Source organism: Megascapheus bottae, chromosome 2 (genome assembly GCF_031878675.1).
Source record: "Megascapheus bottae isolate mThoBot1 chromosome 2, mThoBot2.hap1, whole genome shotgun sequence".
NCBI classification, from domain to species: Eukaryota; Metazoa; Chordata; class Mammalia; order Rodentia; family Geomyidae; genus Megascapheus; species Megascapheus bottae.
Window position 1 is genome coordinate 52,753,048 of NC_143510.1, and position 25,074 is coordinate 52,778,121.

The 25,074-nt window shown below is 47.2% G+C and overlaps 2 protein-coding genes and 1 long non-coding RNA gene across 6 annotated transcripts; all 3 read left to right on the top strand.

The window, feature by feature from the left end:
- The first annotated feature begins 4,887 nt into the window (after window positions 1-4,887).
- On the top strand, window positions 4,888-14,672 carry Pa2g4 (proliferation-associated 2G4). The gene is made up of 13 exons (XM_090327175.1): window positions 4,888-5,144; window positions 6,983-7,111; window positions 7,585-7,690; window positions 7,782-7,851; window positions 8,079-8,171; window positions 11,071-11,134; window positions 11,321-11,399; window positions 11,500-11,578; window positions 11,666-11,799; window positions 12,369-12,463; window positions 12,592-12,719; window positions 13,104-13,157; window positions 13,566-14,672. The coding sequence occupies exons 1-13, from the start codon at window positions 5,057-5,059 to the stop codon at window positions 13,629-13,631; spliced, it is 1,185 nt and encodes a 394-aa protein (XP_090183301.1). The 5' UTR covers window positions 4,888-5,056; the 3' UTR covers window positions 13,632-14,672.
- Window positions 14,673-17,261: 2,589 nt separating this feature from the next.
- On the top strand, window positions 17,262-18,301 carry LOC150067045 (uncharacterized). 2 transcript variants are annotated; one of them, XR_016533900.1, is made up of 4 exons: window positions 17,262-17,300; window positions 17,407-17,431; window positions 17,776-17,798; window positions 17,977-18,301. It is a non-coding gene; the product is annotated as an uncharacterized LOC150067045 (long non-coding RNA). The 2 variants fall into 2 exon arrangements; XR_016533901.1 differs by lacking the exons at window positions 17,262-17,300; window positions 17,407-17,431 and adding an exon at window positions 17,535-17,612.
- A 359-nt stretch (window positions 18,302-18,660) lies between these two features.
- Window positions 18,661-24,229, top strand: Zc3h10 (zinc finger CCCH-type containing 10). 3 transcript variants are annotated; one of them, XM_090327181.1, is made up of 3 exons: window positions 18,661-18,760; window positions 19,492-19,555; window positions 22,234-24,229. In XM_090327181.1, exon 3 carries the CDS (start codon window positions 22,289-22,291, stop codon window positions 23,594-23,596), a length of 1,308 nt encoding a protein of 435 aa, XP_090183307.1. In that variant the 5' UTR covers window positions 18,661-18,760; window positions 19,492-19,555; window positions 22,234-22,288; the 3' UTR covers window positions 23,597-24,229. The 3 variants fall into 3 exon arrangements, with proteins under 3 accessions (XP_090183307.1, XP_090183306.1, XP_090183312.1); XM_090327180.1 differs by lacking the exon at window positions 18,661-18,760 and adding an exon at window positions 19,077-19,193; XM_090327186.1 differs by lacking the exon at window positions 18,661-18,760 and adding an exon at window positions 19,205-19,274.
- Window positions 24,230-25,074: the final 845 nt, after the last annotated feature.

Sequence of the window (25,074 nt, forward strand, 5' to 3'; positions counted from 1 at the left end):
CAAATCTCAGCCCCTGAGTAGGTAGGATTACAGGTGTGAGTCACCATGCCCAGTTTTGGTTTATAATTCTTAATTCTCTGGAAAGATTGGGAAGCATAAACTTTTGTGGAATGAAGAGATGTCAGGAATAGATATTACTGGGCATTTACTAAGAGCCAGGCATTGTGCTACACTTTACCTACATTCTCTCAATCTATTATAATCCTTACAATTTTGTAAGGCAGAGATTATCCTATCCTCCCCATTCCAGGTATTCAAAAATATCCAGTGAAGGCTTGAAGCTGGATAGTTCAAAAACCCATTAAGGCCTTCTCAGTCTTGACTAAGCACTTAACATGCATTATGGCCATAATTGCCATTTGAAATATAACAACAAAACTACTAATTTCTTTTACCATTTTCACCATTGCATGATAGAATTAGTTTTACTGTGAGTCTTGCCGTGCATTTTTTTTTCTTTTTCCTTAAGAATTTTTACCTTTTCACTTAGCCAAAGTACTTTCCTTTGGCATGTATGAATTTCATCTCTATTCTTGCACTTTAGGGCCAGTGTTATGCAAAAGGGTATTGGAACTTGAACACTGGCAATACCATACCTGAACAATTAATCTGATAACCACCCAAGGTTCTACTGGACAGGTAGGTTGTACAGAATGGATATACTGGACAAAGATGATTCATCTATGGGACAGAACACAGCAGAATGATATGCAATTTCATCATGCTACTCAGAATGATAGGAAATTCAAAATGAATTGTAGGATGGAAGTGTGGCTCAGTTATAAGTGCCTGGTACAAGGCCTTGAGATCAAATCCAGATTGGCCAAAACACACACACACACACACACACACACACACACTTGCACACTTGCCAGGTCCCTATGGCTCATGCCTTGTAATCCTAGCTACTCAGGAGGCTGAGAGCTGAGGAGCGTGGTTCCAAGCCAGTCCAGGCAGTAAAGCCCATGAACCTATCTCTAATTAACCACAAAAAGACAGAAGTAGAGCTGTGACTCAAGTGGTAGAGTGCAAGCCTTGAACACAAAAGCTTTGGGATAGCACTCAGGCCCAGAGATCAAGCTCCAGGACTGGCAAAAACAAATAACTTCTTATTCCTGGAAATTTTCAATTAACACTTTCAGTCTGCATCTGTGCAAAGTGAAACCTCAGATAAGAGGAGACTGAGCCTTGATTAAACTTAAGCAGCAGATCCAGGATTCAAAATCTTTGCAACTCTAATGCATGTTCTCTTACTGTAAGGTGTCAGGGAAAACATTAAAAAAAAAAAAAAGCCCTTATAAGGGGCATTGTTTTTTGCACTGAATCAAGCCAACCCCAACAGCCACATCCTCCTTTTACAACTCAGTCTTCTCATCACAGGAAGTGGGGGGAAGGTCAAGAAGGAAAATAACTGGACTCCTTTGTGTAAACCATAGCCAAATGTGCTGCAAATGATCACTCCTTCCAAGCTGATTCACAAAGGCCTTCAAGACCCACCATTCCCATCCAGGGATGAGAAGCCTACAGGTGGAACAGGAAGAAGGCTCACCCTCTTCAGACCTCCATCTCTTATATGGGAATTGGGGGAAATGTCTATTGTATCGTTGATGTTTTTTTTTATATATACATGTCTGAATAAATATGCCAAAGTTTTCTTTTTTCAGCTTTCTGTCAAATGAAAACAGCAGAATAGCTAATTGCCTGTGGCTCATGCCTAGCTACTTAGGAGGCTGGATCTGAGATCATGGTTCAAAGCCACTTGCGGGGCTGGGAGTTTGGCCTAGTGGTAGAGTGCTTGCCTAGCATGCACAAAGAACCGGGTTCGATTCCTTGGTACCACATACATAGAAAGAAAAAAAAAAAAAAGCCAGAAGTGGTGCTGAGGCTAAAGTGGTAGAGCTTTAGCCTTGAGAAAGCCCAGGGACAGTGCTCAGGCCCTGAGCTCAAGCCCAGGACTGGCAATTAAAAAAAAAAAAAAAAGACAAAGCCACTTGGGGAGAAAGGAAAGTCTCTGAGTCTCTTGTCTCCAATTAGCCAGTAAAAAGCTGTGAATAGAGGTGAGGCTCAAATGGTAGAGCAAGGCCTGGTACCAGCATAAAAGAAAAAGACCACCCCAGGGCCACAAGTGTGGCCTAGTGGTAGAGTGCTTGACTACCATGCACAAAGCCCTGGGTTTGATTCCTCAGTACCACCTACACAGAAAAAGCTAGAAGTGTTGTTGTGGTTCAAATGCTAGAACGCTAGCCTTAGGAAAGCTCAAGCATAGTGGCTAGGTCCTGAGTTCAAGCCCCAGGACTGGCATAAAAAATAACAGGGTGTAGTGGCTCACACATGTAATCCTACCTACTTAGGAGGCTGAGATCTGAAGTTCAAGCCAGCTCAGACACTAAAGAACATGAGACTCTTAGGCCAGGAGTTTGGCCTAGTGGTTGCCTAGCATGTACAAAGACCTGGGTTCGATTCCTTGGTACCACATACATAGAAAAAAGCCAGAAGTGGTGCTATGGCTCAAGTGGTAGAGCTCTAGCCTTTAGAAAGTCAGTACTGCCTTTAGACAGTACTAAGGCCCTGAGCTCAAGCCCAGGACTGGCAAAAAAAAAAAAAAAAAAAAAGAACATGAGACTCTTATCTCCAATTAATCACTAAAAAGTGGGAAATGGGGCTGTAGCTCAAGGAGTAGGGCAGTAGCCTTGAGCTGAAGAGCTCAGGGAAAGCGCCCAGCCCAGAATTCAAGACCCATGACCCACAAAAATAATTTAAAAATAGTAGCCAGGCATTATGGCTCATGCCTATAATCTTAGCTTTTCAGGAGGCTCAAAGCCAGTCTGGGCACAAAAGGATCTGAGACTCTTATCTCCAATTAACCTCTAGAAAATGGGAAGGAGGGCTTGACTCAAGGGTAAGGTGGTAGCCTTGAGCTGAAGAGCTCAGGGACAGTGCATACACACATATACAAACACACACACAAAATAGTAAAAAAAAAAAGAAAAATAGAGACCAGTCCTCTGTTCTTCATTGGATTGCTACCATTGTCTCCTGACTTTCCCTATTTGCTCCCTCTACATTTAACTTTTTCCAGCTCTTTTATTTGGATTCCTTAAAAGCAAGCATAAGGCACGGTCCTTGCAGGGGTGGAAGCTGTCCAGCCAGCCTGCAGGCCACCCAAGCCCACAAAATCATTTGGTACACAGGACAGATATGTATATGTAGGTTTCTCTGTTCTCATCAGCTGCCTCTGGCCTGTCTGCCTGTATTAATTTTTCTTTCTTTTCTGCCAGTCCTGAGCCTTGAACTCAGAGCCTGCACACTGTCCTTGGGCTAGAGCTCTACCATTTGAGCCACATCACCACTTCCGGCTTTTTCTATGTATGTGGTACCAGGAAATTGAACCTGGATCTTTGTGCATGCTAGGCAGGCACTCTACCACTAGGCCAAACTCCCAGTCCCATGTATTGATTTATGTATGATCTCCTCAGTTGTATTATAAATATCCATATGGAGCGGGGTGCCTGTGGATCATGCCTTTAATCCTAGCTACTCAGGGGGCTGAGATCTGAGGACCACAGTTCAAAGCCAGTTCCTACAGTGCTTGCCAATCATGCATGAAGCCTTGAAGCCCTGGGTTCTATTCCTGAGTACCACATAGATAAAACTGGAAGTAGTGCTGTGGCTCAAGTCCTGGAGCTTGAACGCAGGACCTAAGCACTGTCCATTGGGTTTTCTCAAGGCTAGAGCTCTACCACTTGAGCCACAGCACTACTTACAGCTTTTTCTAGTTAAATGGCACTCAGTAATCGAGCCTGGGTCTTTCTGCATACTAGGCAAGCACTCTACCACTAGGACAAACTCCTGCGACCTCCCCCCCCCCCTTTTATGTGGGTCATGGGGCTTGAACTCTGGGCCTGGGCTTGTCCCTGAGTGCTTCAGCTCAAGGCTACTACCCTACCCCTGGGCCTGGGCGTTGTCCCTGAGCTCTTTTGCTCAAAGCAACAACCCTACCCCAGAGTCTTTCCTTCTTTAGTGCCTCTTTAATGCTCAGGCTGGCTTTGAACTGCGATCCTAAGATCTCAGCCTCCTGAGTAGCTAGGATTACAGGCTTGAGCCACCGCGCCTGGGGCTTGAACTCAGGGCCTCAGCACTGTCCTTGGGCTTTCTCAAGGCCAGAGCTCTGCCACCTGAGCCACAGCACCACTTTCGGCTTTTCTACGTGTGTGGTACTGAGGAATCGAACCTGGGTCTCCATGCATGCTAGGCAGGCACTCTGTCACTAGGCCGAACTCCCAGCCTCCCCCTCTCCTGGCTTCGAACCGTGATCCTGTCTCCGAGTAGCTAGGATCACAGGCGTGAGCCATCGGTGCCCAGCTCCAGCTCCGCACTCGCACTTAGTCTTCCTGGTCCGCCCGACTCCTCTGCGTTTTGCCAGCACTGGCTGACAGGACCCGCCGGGCCGGTTGTGCCAGCCGACCTGGAGAACCGCAAGGGCGCGCCCAGGCTCCACACCCTAGGTACAGACAGTGCCCACCCGGGGCCACCTCTAAACCCATTTCCCGGAGTAACTCCGCCCCTCCCCCCGTCAGCCCGGCTCTCTCGGCTACAGGCTCGGGTCTGAGCTCTTGGGGAAGTAGTTTTTCCCAGGAGAGACCACGATTTCCTCCATGCTTCCCAACGGCTCCGCCTTCCCGCCGCAGCCTGACCCTTCCCAGCGTGCCCGGCGATTCCAGCGTGCGAGGCCTTTGGAGGGCAAGGCCCCAGGGCCTGGCCGAGAGGCGCCTGGTGCACGCTGGGACTTGTAGTTCCCACGCACCGGAAGGAGGCTGAAAGCTGGCGGAAGGCAGGACTCGGTGTCCCACGGTGCCCTGCGCTCAGCCCGCGCGCTCGCAGCTTCTTGCTCTCTCCGTCCGTCCGCCCGCCCGCCCGCTCCCTTCCCTGCTAGCTCGCGCTGTCGCTTGCCCTCGCCTCGCGGATCGCGGTGGTTCTGACCGCAGTCTTCGGCTAGGAAGGGGGACAGAGGCGACGGCTCCAGGGGAAGTGAGGCTACCGTGGTGGTGGTAGGAAGATGTCGGGCGAGGACGAGCAGCAGGAGCAAACTATCGCCGAGGACCTGGTCGTGACCAAGTATAAGATGGGGGGCGACATCGCCAACCGTGAGTGCGGCCTCAGGGGTCCGGGAATCCAGGCTAAGAGGGAGAAGGTGTCGGGCTGTGCCCGGAAGGGCTGGAGCGGCGGGGTGTTGCGGAGTGAGCGGCCGAGGGGCGCGCACCGGTCCACCGGGGCGGCGTGGTGGGAAGACGCGCCGTCGCGGCGGGGACTGAGCAGCCAGGCCTGGGCTGGAGAGTGTGGAGGTGTGGGCCAGCGCCCGGCAGGAGCGCAGACAGGGCTCCCCGGTAGGCTCCGGCTCTAGGCCGTTGGTAAGGAGGCAAGGTGCGTCTTCTTCTGACCCTCGCCCTTTAGTCGGGATCTCTGCTTCCTCTGGTGCTGGCAGAGACGAGACCAGCCTCAGAAAAGGAAGGTCTCTGTTGTGGGCGACAGAGGCACCCCTCGGTTTTGTCACAGCACGTGTTGCCAGGCCCCTGTGCCGATGGCTGGCTTCCCTCTTCCTCTGCTGTGGTGCCTGACACCAGCTTCCCCACCACGTGCTTTGCTAGAATCTTTCCCTTTCTTGCTACCCTTCCGTGGTGGGGGCTCCTTTCTCCCCTTGGGTTAGATCAGTGGACCGTTGGACAACACTTCTGAACCGTCTAACACCCGCAGCTCTGGGAGATAACCTGGTTTTAGGGAAGTTATCCATCATGGCCATCACCAAAGTGGTGATCGTCATGGGAAGGCATATGGCCTTAAGTTAGCCTCCCTATTTAACCTCAGGACTTGATGTTTTAGATCATGCTCTCACTCTAGTACCAAAACGGGGAACTGATTTTGGCCTAGTGACAAACCATCCTTATTCCAGCTGTGTGCTCACTTTCTCAGCTGTTGCCTGTCGTTCCAGACAACTCTGCCTCACATTCTATTTTCTGCTTATTCATTTTTCCATTTTAAAGTCTTCTTAAGCAAATAAAAATTGCTTGTCGTTGGGGCTTCAGAGTGATCTGGACAGTATAGATAGTTGAGAGAAGGTCTTTGAGATGCCATTGGTTTTGAACTCATGTTTTTCTAGCTTCCAAAGGATCACCAAAATATCCTTAAAACTCAAACCTGAAAATCAGAATAGATCTTGAAGAGGGCATGAGCAGAAGAATCTTCTTATAACAGTAGGCATTTATAGTATCTGTATTTTAAAATGCTTCTTAGTATGTGTTTAGTATTGAGTGGTTTAAATCATATAGAAAAAAAAATGCTCTCACTCTTCCATGGGATTTATAGGCACATGTGATCTGAGATGCCAGTTTTGAAAATAGGGTTAAATACTTTCTTGAGATCTACTAGAAATTGTAAACCATCATTCCCCTGAGTCCCAGGGTTAAGTCTCTTTGCCTAATATAGTTGCTTATGTGGATATAAGGCAACATAAACTGAGATTGCTAATATCTAATTAGGGTGTCTCAGAAGAGAAGAAGGTAACATTTAACAATGCATCAGCTTAGAGTCAGCAGCTCTACATTTCTATTGTTGCTAACGCCTATAAATTTCTTTTTTGCTTTGCATAGTTATATATAATATATACATATACATATATGGGATGCCTTGGAAATCATATTAGAGTCCATAGAGGTCTTGTCTAAAAAGAAAAGATTGTATATATCCAGTTATCACAAATTAGAAAGGAGTGAAGGGAGTGTTGACCTTTATTTTAGGAACAGAAGGTAGAAATTAGAGATTATGGGTAGATATGTTCCAAGAGGCAAAACTTTTCCCCATTTCTTTCAGTCCTAGGACAATGGCACTAGAGAATATTAAAACCAAATCCAACTTCCAGGTATCCATTGGGTGATAGCCAATAAATATAAATACGTAGCAGCCTGATGTGATGGGATTCTGTCCCCAGGAGTACTTCGATCTTTGGTGGAAGCCTCCAGCTCAGGTGTGTCAGTACTGAGCCTGTGTGAGAAAGGTGATGCCATGATTATGGAAGAGACAGGAAAAATCTTCAAGAAAGAAAAGGAAATGAAAAAAGGTAAAAATAAATGAAATTCCTTGTTAGTATCCCAAGTTTGGCCCTCATTTAATTCTCTTGTACAACCTCCCCCCCTTCTTTTTAATGATGCAACCCCCATCCCAGCTCTGGTTGAGATATTTGGACTGGCAAGTAGGATATAATTTCTTACCTAATCCAAACTGAGTAAGCTTAAGTCCCTGAAAAAAGAAACACAAAAACCCTTCTACTGGGGCCAGGAGTGTGCCGTAGTGGATTTAATTGCTTGGTACCATATACACAGAAAAAGCCAGAAGTGGTTCTGTGGCTCAAGTGGTAGAGTGCTAGCCTTGAGTACGGAGAAGCTCAGGGACAGTGCCCAGGTCCTGGGTCCAAGTCCTAGGACTGACCCCCCAAAAAAAACCCAAAACAAAAAACCGCTTCTACTTTTTCTAAAGGGCAACAGGGTTCCTGAGAGCCAGCAAGGCAAGTAAGGCTGATGATTCTTTTTACAGGTATTGCCTTTCCTACCAGCATTTCGGTAAATAACTGTGTATGTCACTTCTCCCCTTTGAAGAGTGACCAGGACTATATTCTCAAGGAAGGTGACTTGGTAAAAATGTAAGGTTAAGCCGTTCTAGAGTATTTGTCTTTTTCCTAAGCACTTACATAGTGCCGGTTCCTAATGGAGCATTCTGCTTTTTCCTTTCAGTGACCTTGGGGTCCATGTGGATGGCTTCATTGCTAACGTGGCTCATACTTTTGTGGTTGGTGTAGCTCAGGTAGGAGACCTGCTTTTGAACTGTTCGGCTTTGATGAGGAAAACGGCCTTATCTCCATCCTGTGTAGCACTACACAAATTGAGAGTCTCTAAAAAGCAGGAGAAAGGTTTTTCATGTTCATTGGTAGTCTTCCAGTCACTTTAATCTCACCCAGACGTTAGCCAAAAATGGCCACTTGAGGTGGTAAAATTTTCAGAAAGACACTAATTACATTTCCTTATCTACAGGGGACCCAAGTAACAGGCCGGAAAGCAGATGTCATTAAGGCAGCTCACCTTTGTGCTGAAGCTGCCCTACGCCTGGTCAAGCCTGGAAACCAGGTAAGATGTTTGTTCCAGCTCCCAGTCATTAAGCCAAAGATGCATTAGGCATCTGTGACTGCTGTGTATGGGACTATTATTGTCTTGTTCCTCTTAAGCATCTTAAATGTGACAACTTAAAGAGAATAGGCAGAAGTAGTTAATTTGATATTAAGTAGCAGTTATGAGTACTTACAGGTAGATAGTTCTGGGAAAAGGGCAGGGATATGTGGTTCCTTCCATGTGGACCTTATGCACATCCTTCCTTTTTCTGTACTGGTCCTGGAGTTTGAACTCAGTCTGGAGCTGTCCGTAAGAGTTTGGGTCTTGGTTCAGTGGTAGATGCTTTCCTAGAAAGTATAAAAACCCTGTGTTCAGACCTGAGTACCAGAAATAAATAGGACAATAAATTCATGCCAGAGCAAGGCTAAATTTTTTTGTTTGTTGTGTCTGGAAGTCCCGAGCTGGTGGAGTTCTTATGAACTAATATAACTATTAGTAGAGACCTTTTTATCAGAGACACATTCAATTCTTGCCTTCCATTGTCAAAATTTCTCTTGTTCTTTTTTTTTTTTTTTGTTAGTCCTGAGGCTAGAAATCTGGGCCTACTCGCTGTCCCTTAGCTCTTCATCTCAAAGCTATTGCCCTACCCCTTGGAGCCACAGTGCCACTCCCTATTTTCTGGTGATTAATTGGAGATGAGAGTCTCATAGTCTTTAGGTCTTTAGTGCCCAGCAGCTGGCTTTGAACTGAAATCCTCAAATTGCAGCTTCCTGAGTAGCTAGGATTACAGGTGTGAGCTACTGCGCCCAACTAAAATTCCTCTTTTTCTGTGCTCTTATTCCTCACCTTTCCCCCCCCATTTCTCACAGTTTTATTGAATTCATACTTCATCTTCACAATTAATTACAGTTTTTGCTTAAACATCTTAGTTTTCTTGTAATGATTTTTTTCCTGTTTATATGATATTGTGGAGTTGAACCAGGACTTCTAAAGCCTTTTTTTTTGGTCAGTGGTGGGACTTGGACAGGACTCTGTTCCTGAGCTCTTCAGCTCAAGGCTACCACCTTACCCCTTGAGCCACAGTGCAACTACTGGTTTTATGTTGGTTAATTGGAGATAAGCGTCTCACAAGCGGCATGGTGGCTTTACACCTGTAATCCTAGCTACTCGGGAGGCTGAGATCCGAGGATCATGGTTCAAAGCCAGCCAGGGTCCAGCTGGCTTTAAACCTCAGTCCTCAGATCTCAGCCTCCTGAGTAGCTTGAATTACAGGCTTGAGCCATCATGCCCGGCTTCTAAAACGCTTTGAATTAGCAGTGCTGTTTTTTGACATTATTTGTTTTAGGTTTTTATGTTTTGCATAATGGCTCATATATAGCTATGCAATCAGACAAGGTCTGTATCACTTATTGATTAAAAATAACATTGAGTTTATTTCCTCATTTGTGAAATGGCAAAAATAAAATTGTGCCTTATTCTCACAGTTGTAACAATGAGATGTGTTAATTATAGTTCCTAGTACATAAATAAATATTTAAATATTCAGTAAATAGCCACGGCTAATTCTTTTTTTTTTTTTGTGGGTCATGGGGCTTGATCTCTGCCTGTGCACAGTCCCTGAGCTCTTCAGATCAAGGCTACCACCCTACCCTGGAATCAAGCCCCACTTCTCATTTTCTAGAGGTTAATTGGAGAGTCTCAGGTCCTTTTGTTCCTGGGCTAGCTTTGTTCTTATTTTTTTTGTAGTGTGTGTTTGTATTAATAGCTTAGATGACAATGAGATTCCCCACCCCCCACCAGTCCTGGGCTTGAACTCAGGGCCTGAACACTGTCCTTGGGCTTTCCTCAAGGCTAGGCTAGTACTCTACCACTTTAGCCACAGCGCCACTTCCAGCTGTTTCTGTGTATGTGGTACTGAGGAATACAACCTGGATCTTCTGTACACGCTAGGCACTCTACTGCTAGGCCACACTTCTGGCCAGAATCAGATTTTTTATCTATCTATCTATCTATCTATCTATCTATCTATCTATCTATCTATTTATCTATCTATTGGTCTGTTGTGGGCTTGAATTGTGTACCTAAGCCCTGTTTTAGTGGTTAATTGGAGATGAGTCTCATGGACTTGGTTTCCCGGACTGATTTTGAACACTGATTCTCAGATCTCAGCCTCTTGAGTTGCCAGGATTGCAGGTGTGAGCCACAGCACCTGGCTCCAGATCATTTTTGAAGAGGTTTTGTTTGTTTTAGTGAAAATTTATAGAGGAACATTGGGGTTGCTGCCCTTTCACAAGGTAGCCTGCCAGATGTAAAGAAAGGGTCGGAGTGTGGCCTAGTAGTAGAGTGCTTGCCTAGCATTCATGAAGACCAGGGTTCCTCAGTACCACATATACAGAAAAAGCCAGAAGTGCTGTGTTCAAGTAGAAGAGCACTAACCTTGAGGAATGCTCAAGGACAGTGCTCAGGCCCTGAGTTCAAGCCCCAGGAACTAGCCAAAAGAAAAAATAAATAAATACTACATATTAAAGAATATCGGTATTGATTGGGGCTGGGAGTTTGGCCTAGTGGTTAAAGTGCTTGCCTAGCATGCATGAAGACCCGTGTTTGATTCCTCGGTACCACATACATAGAAAAAAAAAGCCGGAAGTGGTGCTGAGCCTCAAGTGGTAGAGCTCTAGCCTTGAGAAAGTCCAAGGACAGTGCTCAGGCCCTGAGCTCAAGCCCAGGACTGGCCAAAAAAAAAAAGAATATCGGTATTGAGTGCAAAGGTGTAAGACACATATATATTTTTCACTTGTAGAGGTAAGTCTATGAAATGAAAATGAGTGAGTGAGGATCGTTGGCATTCTGGGTTAGAAATCCGGGTTCTTTATTAACTCAGTATATCTTCACCTATTATTTGATCTTACACTTCTAGAACACACAAGTGACAGAAGCCTGGAATAAAGTTGCGCACTCATTTAACTGCACGCCAATAGAAGGTGAGATTTCAGATAACAGGGATGAGGGTCTAAGAGTGAGTGGTTTCCAGAATTAAGGCTTTGTTCCTTGAAGCACCCACCCTGGCCCTCATTCTTTGTCAAGTGCCCTGTTTCTATGCCATTGGGATATACTTGGGTGGGTGGTTTGGAAACTTTGCACTCTGGATAGCCTTTTCCTGTCTGCAGGTATGCTGTCCCATCAGTTGAAGCAGCACGTGATTGATGGAGAGAAGACCATTATCCAGAATCCCACAGACCAGCAAAAGTAGGTGCTAGCTTCCATTCTTTGCCTTACCAGACTAGTCACCAACTCTTCTGTATTCCTTAATTAAGATGACTCTTTAATGGTTTTCTATCTCTTTTAGGAAAGACCATGAAAAGGCTGAGTTTGAAGTTCATGAAGTATATGCTGTAGATGTTCTCGTCAGCTCAGGAGAGGGCAAGGTCAGGAGAGTCCCAGAGTCAGCAAGAACGATGCCGGGGGTGGGGCAGTTGTAAGCCAAACAGCTTGTAACCTAACAATTCTTGTAGGCCAAGGATGCAGGACAGAGAACCACCATTTACAAACGAGATCCCTCTAAACAGTATGGCCTGAAAATGAAAACTTCACGTGCCTTTTTCAGTGAGGTGGAAAGGCGTTTCGATGCCATGCCATTTACTTTAAGGTACTGTACTTAGCAAGAACAGGACTTGGAACCAGTCTGACTCAGACAATGTGCCCTGGAATGCTTTTCCCTCCCCCATCCCTCTCTTCCTCTCCTTCCTGCCCAGACTTGTAGCTCGTGCATGAATGCAGGTGCTCTCTTCCCACCCTCTTCTGATCTCCTTTTCATGGAAGGTAATTTAAAAGAGCAACCCTAAGATAATTTCTAAGGGTAGAAATGATTTTTAAAACAGGAGCAAGCAAGATAGGTGGTTCAGGTGATAAAGCATCTGCCTAGCAAGCACATGGCTGTGAGTTCAAACCCCAGACCCACAAGCAGAAGTCAGACTGGGGATATACCTGAGTGGTAGAGTACTAACTAGCACATGAGAAATGCTAGAAAATTAGTGAAATGAGAAGACTGGAACTGAGTTGGGCCTACAATTCCCATATTTGGGAGGCTGAGGTAGGAGGACTGAAAATTTGGTGCCAGCCTGGGCTACATGGCAGGATCTTGTGTCAAGAACTAACCAAATGGTAAAATTTGATAGGGAGTTAAGGAAACCTGAATTCTATCTTCCTCTTCTCCAGAGCCTTTGAAGATGAGAAGAAGGCTCGAATGGGCGTGGTAGAGTGTGCCAAACATGAGCTGCTACAACCATTTAATGTTCTCTATGAGAAGGAGGGTGAGTTCTGAGAATGGTTTTGCTTTTGAGTTTCTGATTTTATGGTATTCCACTCCTTGTAACAAAGAAAGGAATGAAGTATGGGCAAAGTAACCTTTGACCAAAATATGTCTTTTAATTTCCCATAGGTGAATTTGTTGCTCAGTTTAAATTCACAGTTCTACTCATGCCCAATGGTCCTATGCGGATAACCAGCGGTCCTTTCGAGCCTGACCTCTACAAGTCTGAGCTGGAGGTCCAGGATGCAGAGCTAAAGGTCAGTGTGAACTGAAAAGAGGTGAGCATGCGGCACCTGTCCTGGGAGTGGACATCTTGAAAAGAACTGCAGTGTTGATTAAAACTTGGGATTACTGCTGGGTGCAGTGTCTCACACATGTAATCCTAGCTACTCAGGAGGCTGAGATCTGAGGATTGCAGTTCTAAGCCAGCCTAAGCAGGAAAGTCCATGAAAGTCTTATCTCCACTTAAACCACTAGAAAACAGGAAGTGGTGCTGTGGCTCAAGGGGTAGGCCGGTAATCTTGAACTGAAGAGCTCAGGGACAACACCCAGGCCCACAGTTGCAGGCCCACAACAACAATAAAAAATTGGCATTGCTTCCCCATTTCTCAGTGTGTTGCCTTCTTCTCCTCTGTTTACAGGCCCTTCTCCAGAGTTCTGCAAGCCGGAAAACCCAGAAAAAGAAGAAAAAGAAGGTATCCTGATCATCCTCTTTTTTCAGTGGATCACCCATATCACTCTTTTGGGGGAGGGGGGAGAGTCTTGGGGCCTGAACTCAGGGCCTGAGCACTGTCCTTGGGCTTTTCCTCAAGGTTAGTTCTCTGTATACCACTTGAGCCACAGCATCAGTTCTGGCTTTTCTATATATGTGGTACTGAGGAATCGAACCCCAGTCTTCGTGCATGCTAGGCAAGCACTCTACCACTAGGCCAAACTCCTGACCCCCAACCATATCACCCTTGATTCTATCTTCTTGGGCCGTAGTGAGATGTGATGTTCCCTTTCAGCCAGTGAGTCAAGATAGTTTTGGGTGTCGTCTCTTCCTTCCACCACTCCCCTCCCATTAATTTAAAATTGACAAGTGTCCTTTTCTCCAAATACAGGCCTCTAAGACGGCAGAGAATGCTACCAGTGGGGAAACATTAGAAGAGAATGAAGCTGGGGACTGAGGTGGGTCCCACATCCCCGGCTTGCTGCTCCTGCCTCATCCCCTTCCCACCACACCCCGGGCTCTGTGAAGTGCAGTTCGTCTTCTCCACCAGGACCAGCAGCAGAGCAGGGTCTCCCTGTCCCCATTCTAGTCCCCCACCCAGCCCTTCCAACAACAACCAGCTCCGACTGACTGCTCTTGGGAAGCCAGGCTTCCCAACACCGAAGACTACTTTAAATAGAAAAAAAGAAATGGAATAATAAAATCAGGAGTCAAAATCCATCGTCTTCAAGCCCTCTTTCTAGCCTTTTCTACTGTGTTGGTCAAGGTATATGGCCCTGCAGCAGAACAGGGAGGAGGCTAAGTTAGCCACTAGAACTTCAGCTGTGATTTATTTTTTTTTTTTTAATACCACACATGTCAGCATTTTCTCATCTATTTGGGGCTTCCCCCACATTTATTTCCTACTTGCCCCAAGCATTTTATCTGCCTTCACAGTTACTAAAGAGGACCTGTTATTTTTACCTGTGACAGATGCATCTGGCCCAGGCCATTCTTTTTGGCCTTACTTTTCTTAGGACCTGAAGTCTCCCTTCCCTTTTATGAAGAGATTTTCATCTATCAAGTGGATCCCCATTTGAATATTTTTTTAGTCACTTTTGTTCTGCAAAGTCTCCCCTCCATGCACGCACCCTAATTTTCACACAAAGCTTAAAAAAGGAGTAATCCAGTTCAGCCTTGAATCCAGTCAGTGGGGGCTTCCCTTGGTCCCTTTCACATATTACACAAGCTAAGCTGGAAGTTCAACTGCGGTTCATACCCTGTTTGAACTATTTTGAGTTTTCTCCCTTGAAAGAAAACTTAGATACCAGAGGAGCATGCTGAAGAGACAACTCCTGACCTTCTAAAGCTGTGGACTTAGGATTGGATGAGTTGCTAGGGATTTTTAGAGCTGACAAATTTCAATCCCTCTGGCATGTTGATCCAGGGAACTAGGGCTCCCACTAACTTAAGAGGTTTTTAAGTTGACATTAAAGTAAAATTGGATTTGCTCATAAAATTGCCTTTGTCTGTTCTGTTATCTATCTGGTGGAGGTGAGGAGTGTCAGTTAAGCAAATAATAACCAATCAATTATTCTACAGTGCTTGTACTTTACCTTGGGTTGTTGGGGGTGGTGGGCATAAGTCCTGGATTCTTTGAAGATAAACAATACACAAGATGAGCACTGGAGTGTCATAGCTGGAATCCTAGCTGCTCTGGAAGTTGAGGTTGAATGATCACGTTTCAAAGCCAGTCTGCGTAGACACATCTGAGATTTCCTGTAAGCCTCAACCAGCAAAAAGGAGTGGAAGTATGGTTCAAATGGTACAGCACTAAGTTCACATACAAACACAAATACAGTATGTGATCTAGGATACTGATACTGGTCCAGAACTAGGACAATGTCATTTACTGTAAAACCCCTGCAAGTGTTTGCAGGAAGCCAGGACTGACATGCTAATTTTTAAGGACAAGATGTGATGTTTGGATAATATGTTAATTAGACTTACAATATTTGAGGCAATACTAACGTAGGGATTCTGAAGAAAAGCAGATTATCCACCATTATAAGTAGATTCAGCCTGGAAAATCTGTGTGGTCCATATTCATCCCTTACTACATTGGATAAACATAGAAATTAGAATGTAGGCCAAACTTGAACTCTAGATCTTTGAGTGATAAATAACATATAATTCATTAGTTGTGATAAATGCAGTATATTATTCTGGCAGAGCTGTTAATGAGGCTTCACAGAGTAGGGAATAGATGGGAAATTACCTCAAATTTTGCTGCAGACCTAAAGCTCTGGAAGGTAAATTAGTAAATGAGTTAAAACAGTTTAAGCCAGGTGTAGTAGCTCACACTTATAATCCTATCTACTCAGGAGGCTGAGAGATCAGAGGATGGCAATTCAAAGCCAGCCAGAGCACTGAGATTCCAAGAGTCCATGAGACTCTTATCTCCAATTTATCACTAGAAAACTGGATGTGGCACTGTGGTTCAAGGGGTAGGGTGGTAGCCTTGAGCTGAAGAGCTTAAGATCAATGCCCAGGCCTAGAATTCAAATCCCATGACTTACAAACAAAAAAACCAGCTTATACTCAATTGCTTAACAGTAACTGGCAATCATGATGGGCTTGTAAAATGATTTTGCTAGAGCTATTTTGGTTTTTAAATTTTTGACATACTTAGTCACAATCCTAGAAGTACTTAAATAATCCTACATTAAAAAAAAAAACAACTTTTCAATGAAGTGAAATGGGAATAGAAGGAAATCTCAGGGAAAAGAACTGTGATAGACAAAAAAATGGTTCAGTGCTGTAAAAATTTCTTTTAAAAAAGCTTTACTTTCGAGTAAAGTGACCCAGGACTCAGGGTCCTCCAGTGTCACATCACTCCAGACCTTTTTATTAATTAATTAATTAATTAATTGACTTATTTATTTATTTATTGTGGGTCATGGGGCTTGAACTTGGCCTGGGCGCTGTCCCTGAGCTCTTCAGCTCAAGGCTACCCTCGAACCAACCCCCACTTCCCATTTTCTAGAGGTTAATTGGAGATAAGTCTCAGGTCCTTTAGTGCCCAGGCTGGCTTTGAACCTCCATCCTCAGATCTCAGGCTCCTGAGTAGCTAGGATTACTACAGACGTGATCCAATTTGCCCGGCCAGACCTTTTTATTATAAAGTGGTTTCATTGTGACATTTCTATACTGTCTACAATGTATCCAGATTATCACTCCCTTATCTCCCTGTCCTCTTTTTTTTTTTTTTTTTTTTTTTTTTTGCCAGTCCTGGGGTTGAGCTCAGGGCCTGAGCACTGTCCTTGGACTTTCTCAAGGCTAGAGCTCTACCACTTGAGCCTCAGCACCACTTCCGGCTTTTTGCTATGTATGTGGGGTACTGAGGAACCGAACCTGGGTCCTCGTGCATGCTAGGCAAACACTCTACCACTAGGCCAAACTCCCGGTCCCTCCCTGTCCTCTTAAATTCAGCAAGTTTCATTGTTCCTCTTTCATTTGGGCAAATAAAGCATCATTTGACCACATTCATCCTTATTTACCTTCAATCTAAGCTTCCTGTAAGCTAAATCTGAGGATGTTTTCCAGTAATTCACAAATGACAATACCATGAAAGTGGACTCATTCTTTTAACACCAGATGTCATACTTTCCCTAAAGAAAATTTAGCTAACCTTGCTCCTGCTATGTCGACCGCAATCTAGCGTAGGAAAGGCAAAGTCCATGCCACAGTCCACAACCAACCCCTAAGAAAATGGAGGACTTCGCCAAGAAACTGCAACTCCCAAGAAGCCCTGAGAGGGAAATCGGAAGCTCCTACCCTCCTGATCTGCACCTCTCCGTCCTACAAAGGAAACGGGTGCTCACGCTGAAATAATTCATTCATAATAAAACTGGAAAGGTGAGGGTGTGGGTAAATCCAATTCAAAATTCTTCGTTTTCTGACGGGATTGATTTAATCTCATTTGCCGTCTGAAAGCCGCTGAAAACCATTCTTACTCTGATTGGGCAGTCCCGCCCTTAGGGGGCGGGAAAAAGGTGAGCGTAGCGGAAGTGACGACACTGAGGGCGCCGATAAATACCCGTAGGCGGAACTTGGCTCTCTCTCGGCCTTAACGCCATCTTCCTGGGTGAGTGCGGTTGTGCGTGTGGTCTGTCTACAATCCATTACCATCTGACCGCCACACTTGCCATCTCCTTAGAAAACTAACAGAACCTTTTTCTCTTTCTTCGCAGAAGCCACTGCGCCATGAGAGCCAAGGTGAGCGGCCCCTAGCAAGGAGATGAAGTTGGCGGCGGGGGGCGGGTGGAGAGAGATCCGGACACGGAGAGACGGCCGTGCTTTTCGGCCGCAGGTTTCTGTAGTGGGCGGTAGTCGGCATAGGTTGCGGTGGGAGAAGAAGAAAGACGCGGCGGTTAGGTTCCGGAGTGTGAAGACGGGTGTAAGAAGCGGGTTTGGGGTTTCACGTCAAGCTACAGTCGTTGTTGCTACTTCAATCCTTCCTACCTGGCTGAGAGCCTGCTCAGTTTATAAACATGTATATCTTGTTGGGAATAATCTTTTTTTTCTTTTTCCCTCTGCCTCATAAATGATCGGGCTGCTAGTGGAGGAAGAAGCGAATGCGCAGGTATGTTGAGACTGCCCACTCGGAGGGATGCCCTTGGGTCCCCGAAACAGAACAGGAACTGGGAAACATGCTATGAGTTTTCCCTCTGCGGAGCCAGCGATTGCTCATATGTATGTATGTATTTAAATGCACGGGGAAAGGAAAGCTGTTTTGTAAACAGTATGCGTGTCCTTTCCAGGCTGAAGCGCAAAAGAAGAAAGATGAGGCAGAGGTCCAAGTAAACGAGCTTGTGCACCCGTCGAGGCCACAGGAGCGGAAATGAGACGTGCCACCGGCCGGGGACGCTGATGCGAGCTGTTGGACGGCAGGCGTGATTTCCCAGTGGCTCTAGAACTTAGATCGCCAAGAACCCTCTCTGCAACATGACACGCCTTGCTCATGCCGAAGCCTGCCCTGACCATCCTGTGCCCCGGGCCTGTGACATACTGGACTAGTTCTGTTCATAGTTGTGGCCGAATGTGACGCGTGTACAATAAACCATCGCTTTTGCAGTTGCAGCTGAAGTTTCCAATCGTCTTTGTCTGCTTTACGACTTCTTGGCGGGGGCAGCGGGGTGCGTGCGGGTTGCGCGTCTCGAGGCGGCTGCCGTCCTGTCAAAGCCGGGTGGTGTCAACGCGGGCGCTGGGTGTGGGCTGCGCGCGCTGCGCCGGAGGGTGGTGTGCGCGCGAGGGAACGCTGCCAGGCTCCCCCCCGAGATCGGGCTCCCTCTCCTTCCCTCGAGGCATTTTCGGGAGAGGGCGTTTCCGGACAGCGCGGGGGTCGTGTTGCCATGGCGACGCGCAAGGGCTGATGGGAACTTCCTGCGGCGGTCGCACCGCCTCGCCTACCATAGAGTATGGTTCCGGGTCTGGCGGCCAGATCGTCGCTCTTCCGCAGGAAGCGGAAGAGCGGTGGGGTGGGCGGCTCTTTGTCGAAGCTTGAGGACCGGCAGGCGGCAGCAGCAACTACGGCGGCGGCGGCAGGTGAGGGAGGCGGGAGACTTAGGTGGAGGCCGCGCCCGGAGGGGAGGAGTCGGGGCTGGCCCAGCGGCTGGGCCCTGCTGGCCCACACGAGGCCTCCCCCCAAAAACCGAGCGGGGTGTTTTGCCTCACAACCCCAGACAGGGTCCCTTTTCTGACTGACCCCGCTGTGCGAGCAAACGCCAGCTTCGTGACGTCAGGGCCCTTCCCATCCCTTCATCTTGATGTCACCTAGGCGCCCTCCCCCCGGCACCCGCTTCACTTCCTCAGCGTCCTTTTCTCGGGTCTCACGGCCGAGCGCCTGAGTCTGGGCTCAAGTTCAGGGGAAGCCAGAAGACTTGCTTCGGGGAAACTCCTAGGACTTTTCGCAAACTCTCCGGTGTTGGGAAGCGTCACAATCACCGCCCCCCAAGTCCGGGCTGCCATCCCATGCGCGGTCAGTTGCCGCTCTTCATTCGGCGTTCCTAACTCCCAACTCTGGCCTGCCCTCTGACCCCACAACCTCCTTCATCTCGAGGTAGAGCTTCCCCCACTACTGTTCATTGAAGACTGGCTTTCCAACTCAGCTTCCCAGTCTGAGTCAGTTCTAGCCCTTCTTTTTTGGGCAACTTCTTTCTTTGGCCTGTAAAGTTGCCGTTTTGTCAGACTTTGCCCCTATTTATGACAACCACCTCAGAGTTCTCCAGTCTCACCCGTTCTTCCACCCAAGTTTCTGTTTGTTTGTTTTTGCTCAGAACCCAGCAGTGATGTGGAGGTGGAGACCCACAGGAGTCCCGGACTTCACCTGAGCTACCTCAGGTATTAATTCTGGGAGTGTTGGGTGGGAAAGCATATGCAATTATCTGTCCTGGTGGAATTTGTAACGTGGATCAGGCTTGGATAGATGGCACATGATCATTTCTTTATTAGTAGAAGTTGACATCATATCCAGGTGGCTCATGCCTTGACCTAACTAATCAAGAGGCTGAGAGCTGAGTATTGAAGTTCAAAACCAGCCTAGGCAGGAAAATCCTGGAGACTTTTTTTTTTTTTGCCAGTCCTGGGCTTGAGCTCAGGGCCTGAGCACTGTCCTTGGACTTTCTCAAGGCTAGAGCTCTACCACTTGAGCCTCAGCACCACTTCCGGCCTTTTTCTATGTATGTGGTACCGAGGAATCGAACCTGGGTCTTCATGCATGCTAGGCAAGCACTTTAACCACTAGGCCAAACTCCCGGCCCCTTTTTTTTTTTTTGCCAGTCCTGTGGCTTGAGCTCAGGGCCTGAGCGTTGTCCTTGGGCTTTCTCAAGGCTAGCACTCTACCACTTGAGCCACAGCACCACTTCCAGCTTTTTCTATGTATGTGGAGTGCTGAGGAATCGAACCCTGGTCTTCGTGCGTGCTAGGCAAGCACTCTTACCACTAGGCAAAACTCCCAGCCCCAGTCCTGGAGACTCTTATCTCCAATTAACTACCCAAAAGAAAAGCTGGAAATGGAGCTGTAACTCAAGGGGTTGAGTGCTAGCTTTGAACAAAAAAGTTCAAGGACAGTACCCATGCCTGAATTGAAGCTCCAGAAGTAGCACATAGACACAGACACACACACACAAAGTTAGCATCTTTTCTTTTACCACTTTTTCTCTTTTATTCTGGGATAGTTGCTTTTTTAAATTGCTGTTTGCTTTGCCCGACCTGGGACTTGAACTCTGGGCCTGGGTGCTGTCCCTGAACCTCTTTGTGCTCAAGGCTAATGCTCTTATCACTTGAGCCATAGTGCCACTTCTAGCTTTTTCTGAGTAGTTTGTTGGAGATAAAAGGTCACAGACTTGGCCGGGAGTTTGGCCTAGTGGTTAAAGTGCTTGCCTAGCATGCATGAAGACCTGAGTTCGATTCCTCGGTACCACATACATAGAAAAAAGCCAGAAATGGTGCTGAGGCTCAAGTGGTAGAGCTCTAACCTTGAGAAAGTCCAAGGACAGTGCTCAGGCCCTGAGCTCAAGCCCCCGACTGGAAAAAAAAAAAAAAGTCATAGACTCCTCTGCCCAGGCTAACTTCGAACCGTTATCCTCAGGTCACAACCTCCTTAGTAGCTGGGATTACAGGTGCCTCCTGGCTTGGGCTGCTTACTTTTTGTACAAACTTCTGTGTAACTCTGGCCTCTGATCTGGCCTATTGTTTTAGGAAGATCTTAAGGCAACAGGGTTGGGTGTGGAAGGTCAAGGCCAACAAAATCAGAAGCTATCACTTATACCTAAGGGAAAACTATGAAATCTATTTGAACAGCAAGGAGAGCCGGAACACTAGGAAAAGTGTAGGAGGTTAGACACATGGTAGCTGGGACTCCGTTTATTGGAGTGAGGACAGAGAGGGGAGTGCTAGAACTAGGGCAGTGGACTGGCATTCCAGAGCTGTCTTGGAAAATAGATTTAAACAGTATTTATAGAATCTATAAACAGTATTTTTATGGGGTAAGGAATGGTGTGGTTTGATGTCGGGGGAAGGGTTACTGGAGTAGAGACTGGGGAAAGGACCCTTGTTCCTATGAAATTTACCCATTCACACTTTAGCCTTGCCACAAATGGTTTTGCTTGGGGGGTGGGGGTGGGAGGGTTAAGAATGGAAATTCTAATTTACAATATCTCCCCTGAAGTAGAAAGGGCACACTTTCCATGGTTGAGCATGGTAGTTAGAGAAAGTACTAATGACAAGGTAACAACTGTCCTCAAGCTGGGACAGTAGTCTCTTTATCTAGGATTTCTTGGATTCTAGAGATGTGGTAGATACAGAACTTCCACCTGGGCCGGGAGTTTGGCCTAGTGGTTAAAGTGTTTGCCTAGCATGCATGAAGACCCGGGTTCGATTCCTTGGTACCACATACATAGAAAAAAGCCGGAAGTGGTGCTGAGGCTCAAGTGGTAGAGCTCTAGCCTTGAGAAAGTCCAAGGCCAGTGTTCAGGCCCTGAGCTCAAGCCCAGGACTGGCAAAAAAAAAAACAAAACAGAACTTCCACCTATAATACCATGGAAGAGGGGGTAAGGCCCTGCTATCTATAAGCCCTCACAGCGAAGTAGCCAATCCAAAGTAGCAAAAGTAGCCAATCCGTAGGGCACTATTCCAGTCTCCTGCCAACCTATTCAGACACCAACAACAGGTTTAATTTTACTTCCATGAGTTTAATAAGGTCATCTTAGAAGGGAAGATAAAATCCAATCCTCCCTGCCCCTTCTTCAGCCTATCACTGTTCATGACAAGAGCTGACTTCACCCCAACTCCCTCCCTCTTCCTTTAGCCAGGCAAATGTGAATCACTCTGACCAAGACCAGGTGCACAAGGGCCTGGGTGGGACTTCCTGGCCAAGTCAGTCAATTCCTGTCCTTCAGATTTGCCATCTCCAAAGCCATTGCCCCACTGGACTGCCTGCTCTGTGTACAGTCAGGAAGACGGGGAAATCTCAGGTGGAATCCGATTTGACACACTTCCCCCCCCCCCCTTTTTTTTAGCAGTCACCAAGAGTGGCAAGAAAAGGAAGAAAACCCTGACTTAGGGGGGACCAGGATGCCTGATCGGGACAGCTATGCCAATGGCACTGGAAGCAGCGGTGGAGGCCCTGGAAGCAGTGGCAGTGAGGAGGCCAGTGTGGCAGGAGCAGGTAGTGGAGGAGCCAGCTCAGACGCCATCTGTAGAGACTTCCTGAGGAATGTGTGCAAGCGAGGCAAGCGTTGTCGGTATCGTCACCCAGACATGAGTGAGGTGTCCAACCTGGGGGTGAGCAAAAATGAATTCATCTTCTGCCATGATTTCCAGAACAAGGAGTGTAGCCGCCCAAACTGTCGTTTCATCCATGGCTCCAAGGAGGATGAGGATGGCTATAAGAAGACAGGAGAGCTTCCCCCACGGCTGAGGCAAAAAGTAGCAGCTGGCCTGGGCCTTTCACCAGCCGACCTGCCAAATGGAAAGGAAGAGGTCCCTATCTGCCGTGACTTCCTCAAGGGTGATTGTCAGAGAGGAGCCAAGTGCAAGTTCCGTCACCTGCAACGGGATTTTGAGTTTGATGCTCGAGGTGGAGGAGGCACTGGAGTTGGGGGCTCAACAGGCTCGGTTCCCCCAGGACGACGTCACGACCTTTATGATATCTATGACCTTCCCGACAGGGGCTTTGAGGACCATGAACCAGGCCCCAAGCGCCGGAGAGGTGGATGCTGCCCTCCTGACGGCCCTCATTTTGAGTCATATGAATACAGCTTGGCTCCGCCCCGAGGGGTAGAATGTAGACTACTAGAGGAGGAGAATGCCATGCTCAGGAAGCGCGTAGAGGAGTTAAAGAAGCAGGTCAACAACCTGCTGGCCACCAATGAGGTACTTCTGGAACAAAATGCTCAGTTCCGCAATCAAGCCAAGGTCATGACCCTGAGCTCCACTGCACCAGCCACTGAGCAAACTCTAGCCCCCACTGTGGGCACTGTTGCCACTTTTAACCATGGCATTGCCCAGACTCATACGACACTCAGCAGCCAGGCTCTACAGCCTCGTCCTGTATCTCAGCAAGAACTGGTGGCCCCTGCTGGAGCTCCAGCAGCTCCCCCAACTAATGCTGCACCTCCTGCTGCTCCACCACCCCCACCCCCCCACTTGAACCCCGAGATCACGCCACTCTCAGCTGCTCTGGCTCAAACAATCGCCCAGGGAATGGCACCCCCACCCGTCTCCATGGCTCCTGTAGCTGTATCTGTGGCTCCTGTGGCTCCTGTGGCTGTATCAATGGCCCAGCCGTTGGCAGGAATCACAATGAGCCACACCACCACTCCCATGGTGACTTACCCCATTGCTTCCCAGAGCATGCGCATCACAGCCATGCCGCACTGATGGGGCTAATGGACCTTCGCCTGATATAGCCTCTCAGGGCTGAGGTCAAGGGGCCCTTGCCCACTTGCCTAGCCCTTCCCTGTCTGAAGGGCTCCCTCAAGAACTAGGACAAGAGACCAAGGAATATGCTTCTGAGGAGCATTTCCTGAGGTGGAGTTGGGCAGGTGTGTTCTCATCTGTCTTTTAGGAGTGTGCTCTTGTCCTTCAGGCCTCACTCAAGTGATGGTTTGCGTAGAAGTTCAGACTGGAGCCAGCAGCAAGGAAGGACTGACTGAGGGTCTCTGTCCTCAGTCCTCAGCAGGAAGTTTAGGACATCCCTGGTTGTGTCCTCTCTTCTGAACAGCACAGGTTCCAGCACTGGTTTTGGAAGAAAAAGTTCCCCAGCCAGAGGGAGATCCAGGAAATATTGGGAAGTGGGTGGCCAGAGAAGATCTCATAGGAGCCTTCTGATGATTTGTGGCCCAGTTGGTTTGAATAATACAGAAACTGTTCCTGGGCCCCTGGGAAGGCCGGGACCATAGTACTCCAGCTCAAAGACTAGGGGAGCATCCATTTACCTAGCTTGATCTGGATATCTGTAGGGCAGGGCCCACTACTTTCCAAAGAAATAAAAGAACAATTATTTTTAACAAATGGAGGCAGTGAAAACTTTCTTAGATATTCTTTGTGGAAGATGGGAGCATAAAGTAGATCTAATGCCAAATGGGGTAAAGACCCTCCCCTCACATAGCTTGGGTAAGTTGGATGGATGCCATCAAAGATGGCTAGGGACCAAATGGAGCCTTGGGGAAGGTACTTTGTGGGGTAAAAGCATTGGAGTCTCCTAGTCTAGTTTAAAAATAGTCCCATCTGTTTCTGGTCTCTGTCTGCATGCACTATTCCCAGGTTGCCTTAGTAACCAGGGCTCCTAGGGTCATTTGGGGGGGCAGGTACTAAGGAAGGGTGTATATGCTGAGAAATGGGGTTAAGATGTTATGGAGTTAGCACATAATTTCCTTAACTCCAACAGCAGGGCAGGTGGCATTGCCTCTCGAGTTGTTGATAGCAGTTATGTCCCTCCAGCTCCAAGCCTTCTCTAATGGCCAGCGCCTTAAGCCTTCAGAAGCTTGGGAGGGGCTGGAAAGGGGGAGTTCTTCTGAGGACACAAGCCTCAGGGTTCATTTCCTTTCTTTCCCCCGTTTCTATACACAGGACCAGAGATGTTTAATCCACTTAAGGCCAGGGACCCCAGTGACCAAACTTCAGTTCCTCATTTTATAGCTAATGCAGGGGAAACAATTGAGGTATCTAGTGCAATGACACAGTTGACGAGAGGCAAGCAAAGTGATTCTGCGTTGTGTTTCCTTCATTGTATCGTCAGCTACCTCTTGCTGTCTGGTAAGGTTGACAAATCAGATTTGGAGTTGCTTGGCTAAATCAAGGCTGATCACTGGGGTAAAAAAAAAAATGTCTGGCACAGTAGTCTGTTCCTGTAGTCC

Coding starts and splice junctions, on each gene's coding strand:
- Zc3h10 (XM_090327180.1), top strand. Junction 19,556..22,233: donor CTTCACCTGAGCTACCTCAG/GTATTAATTCTG, acceptor CCTTTTTTTTAG/CAGTCACCAAGAGTGGCAAG.
- Pa2g4 (XM_090327175.1), top strand. CDS start 5,057: ATGTCGGGCGAGGACGAGCAGCAGGAGCAAACTATCGCCGAGGACCTG. Junction 7,112..7,584: donor AGAAAAGGAAATGAAAAAAG/GTAAAAATAAAT, acceptor TTCTTTTTACAG/GTATTGCCTTTCCTACCAGC. Junction 11,135..11,320: donor TAACTGCACGCCAATAGAAG/GTGAGATTTCAG, acceptor TCCTGTCTGCAG/GTATGCTGTCCCATCAGTTG.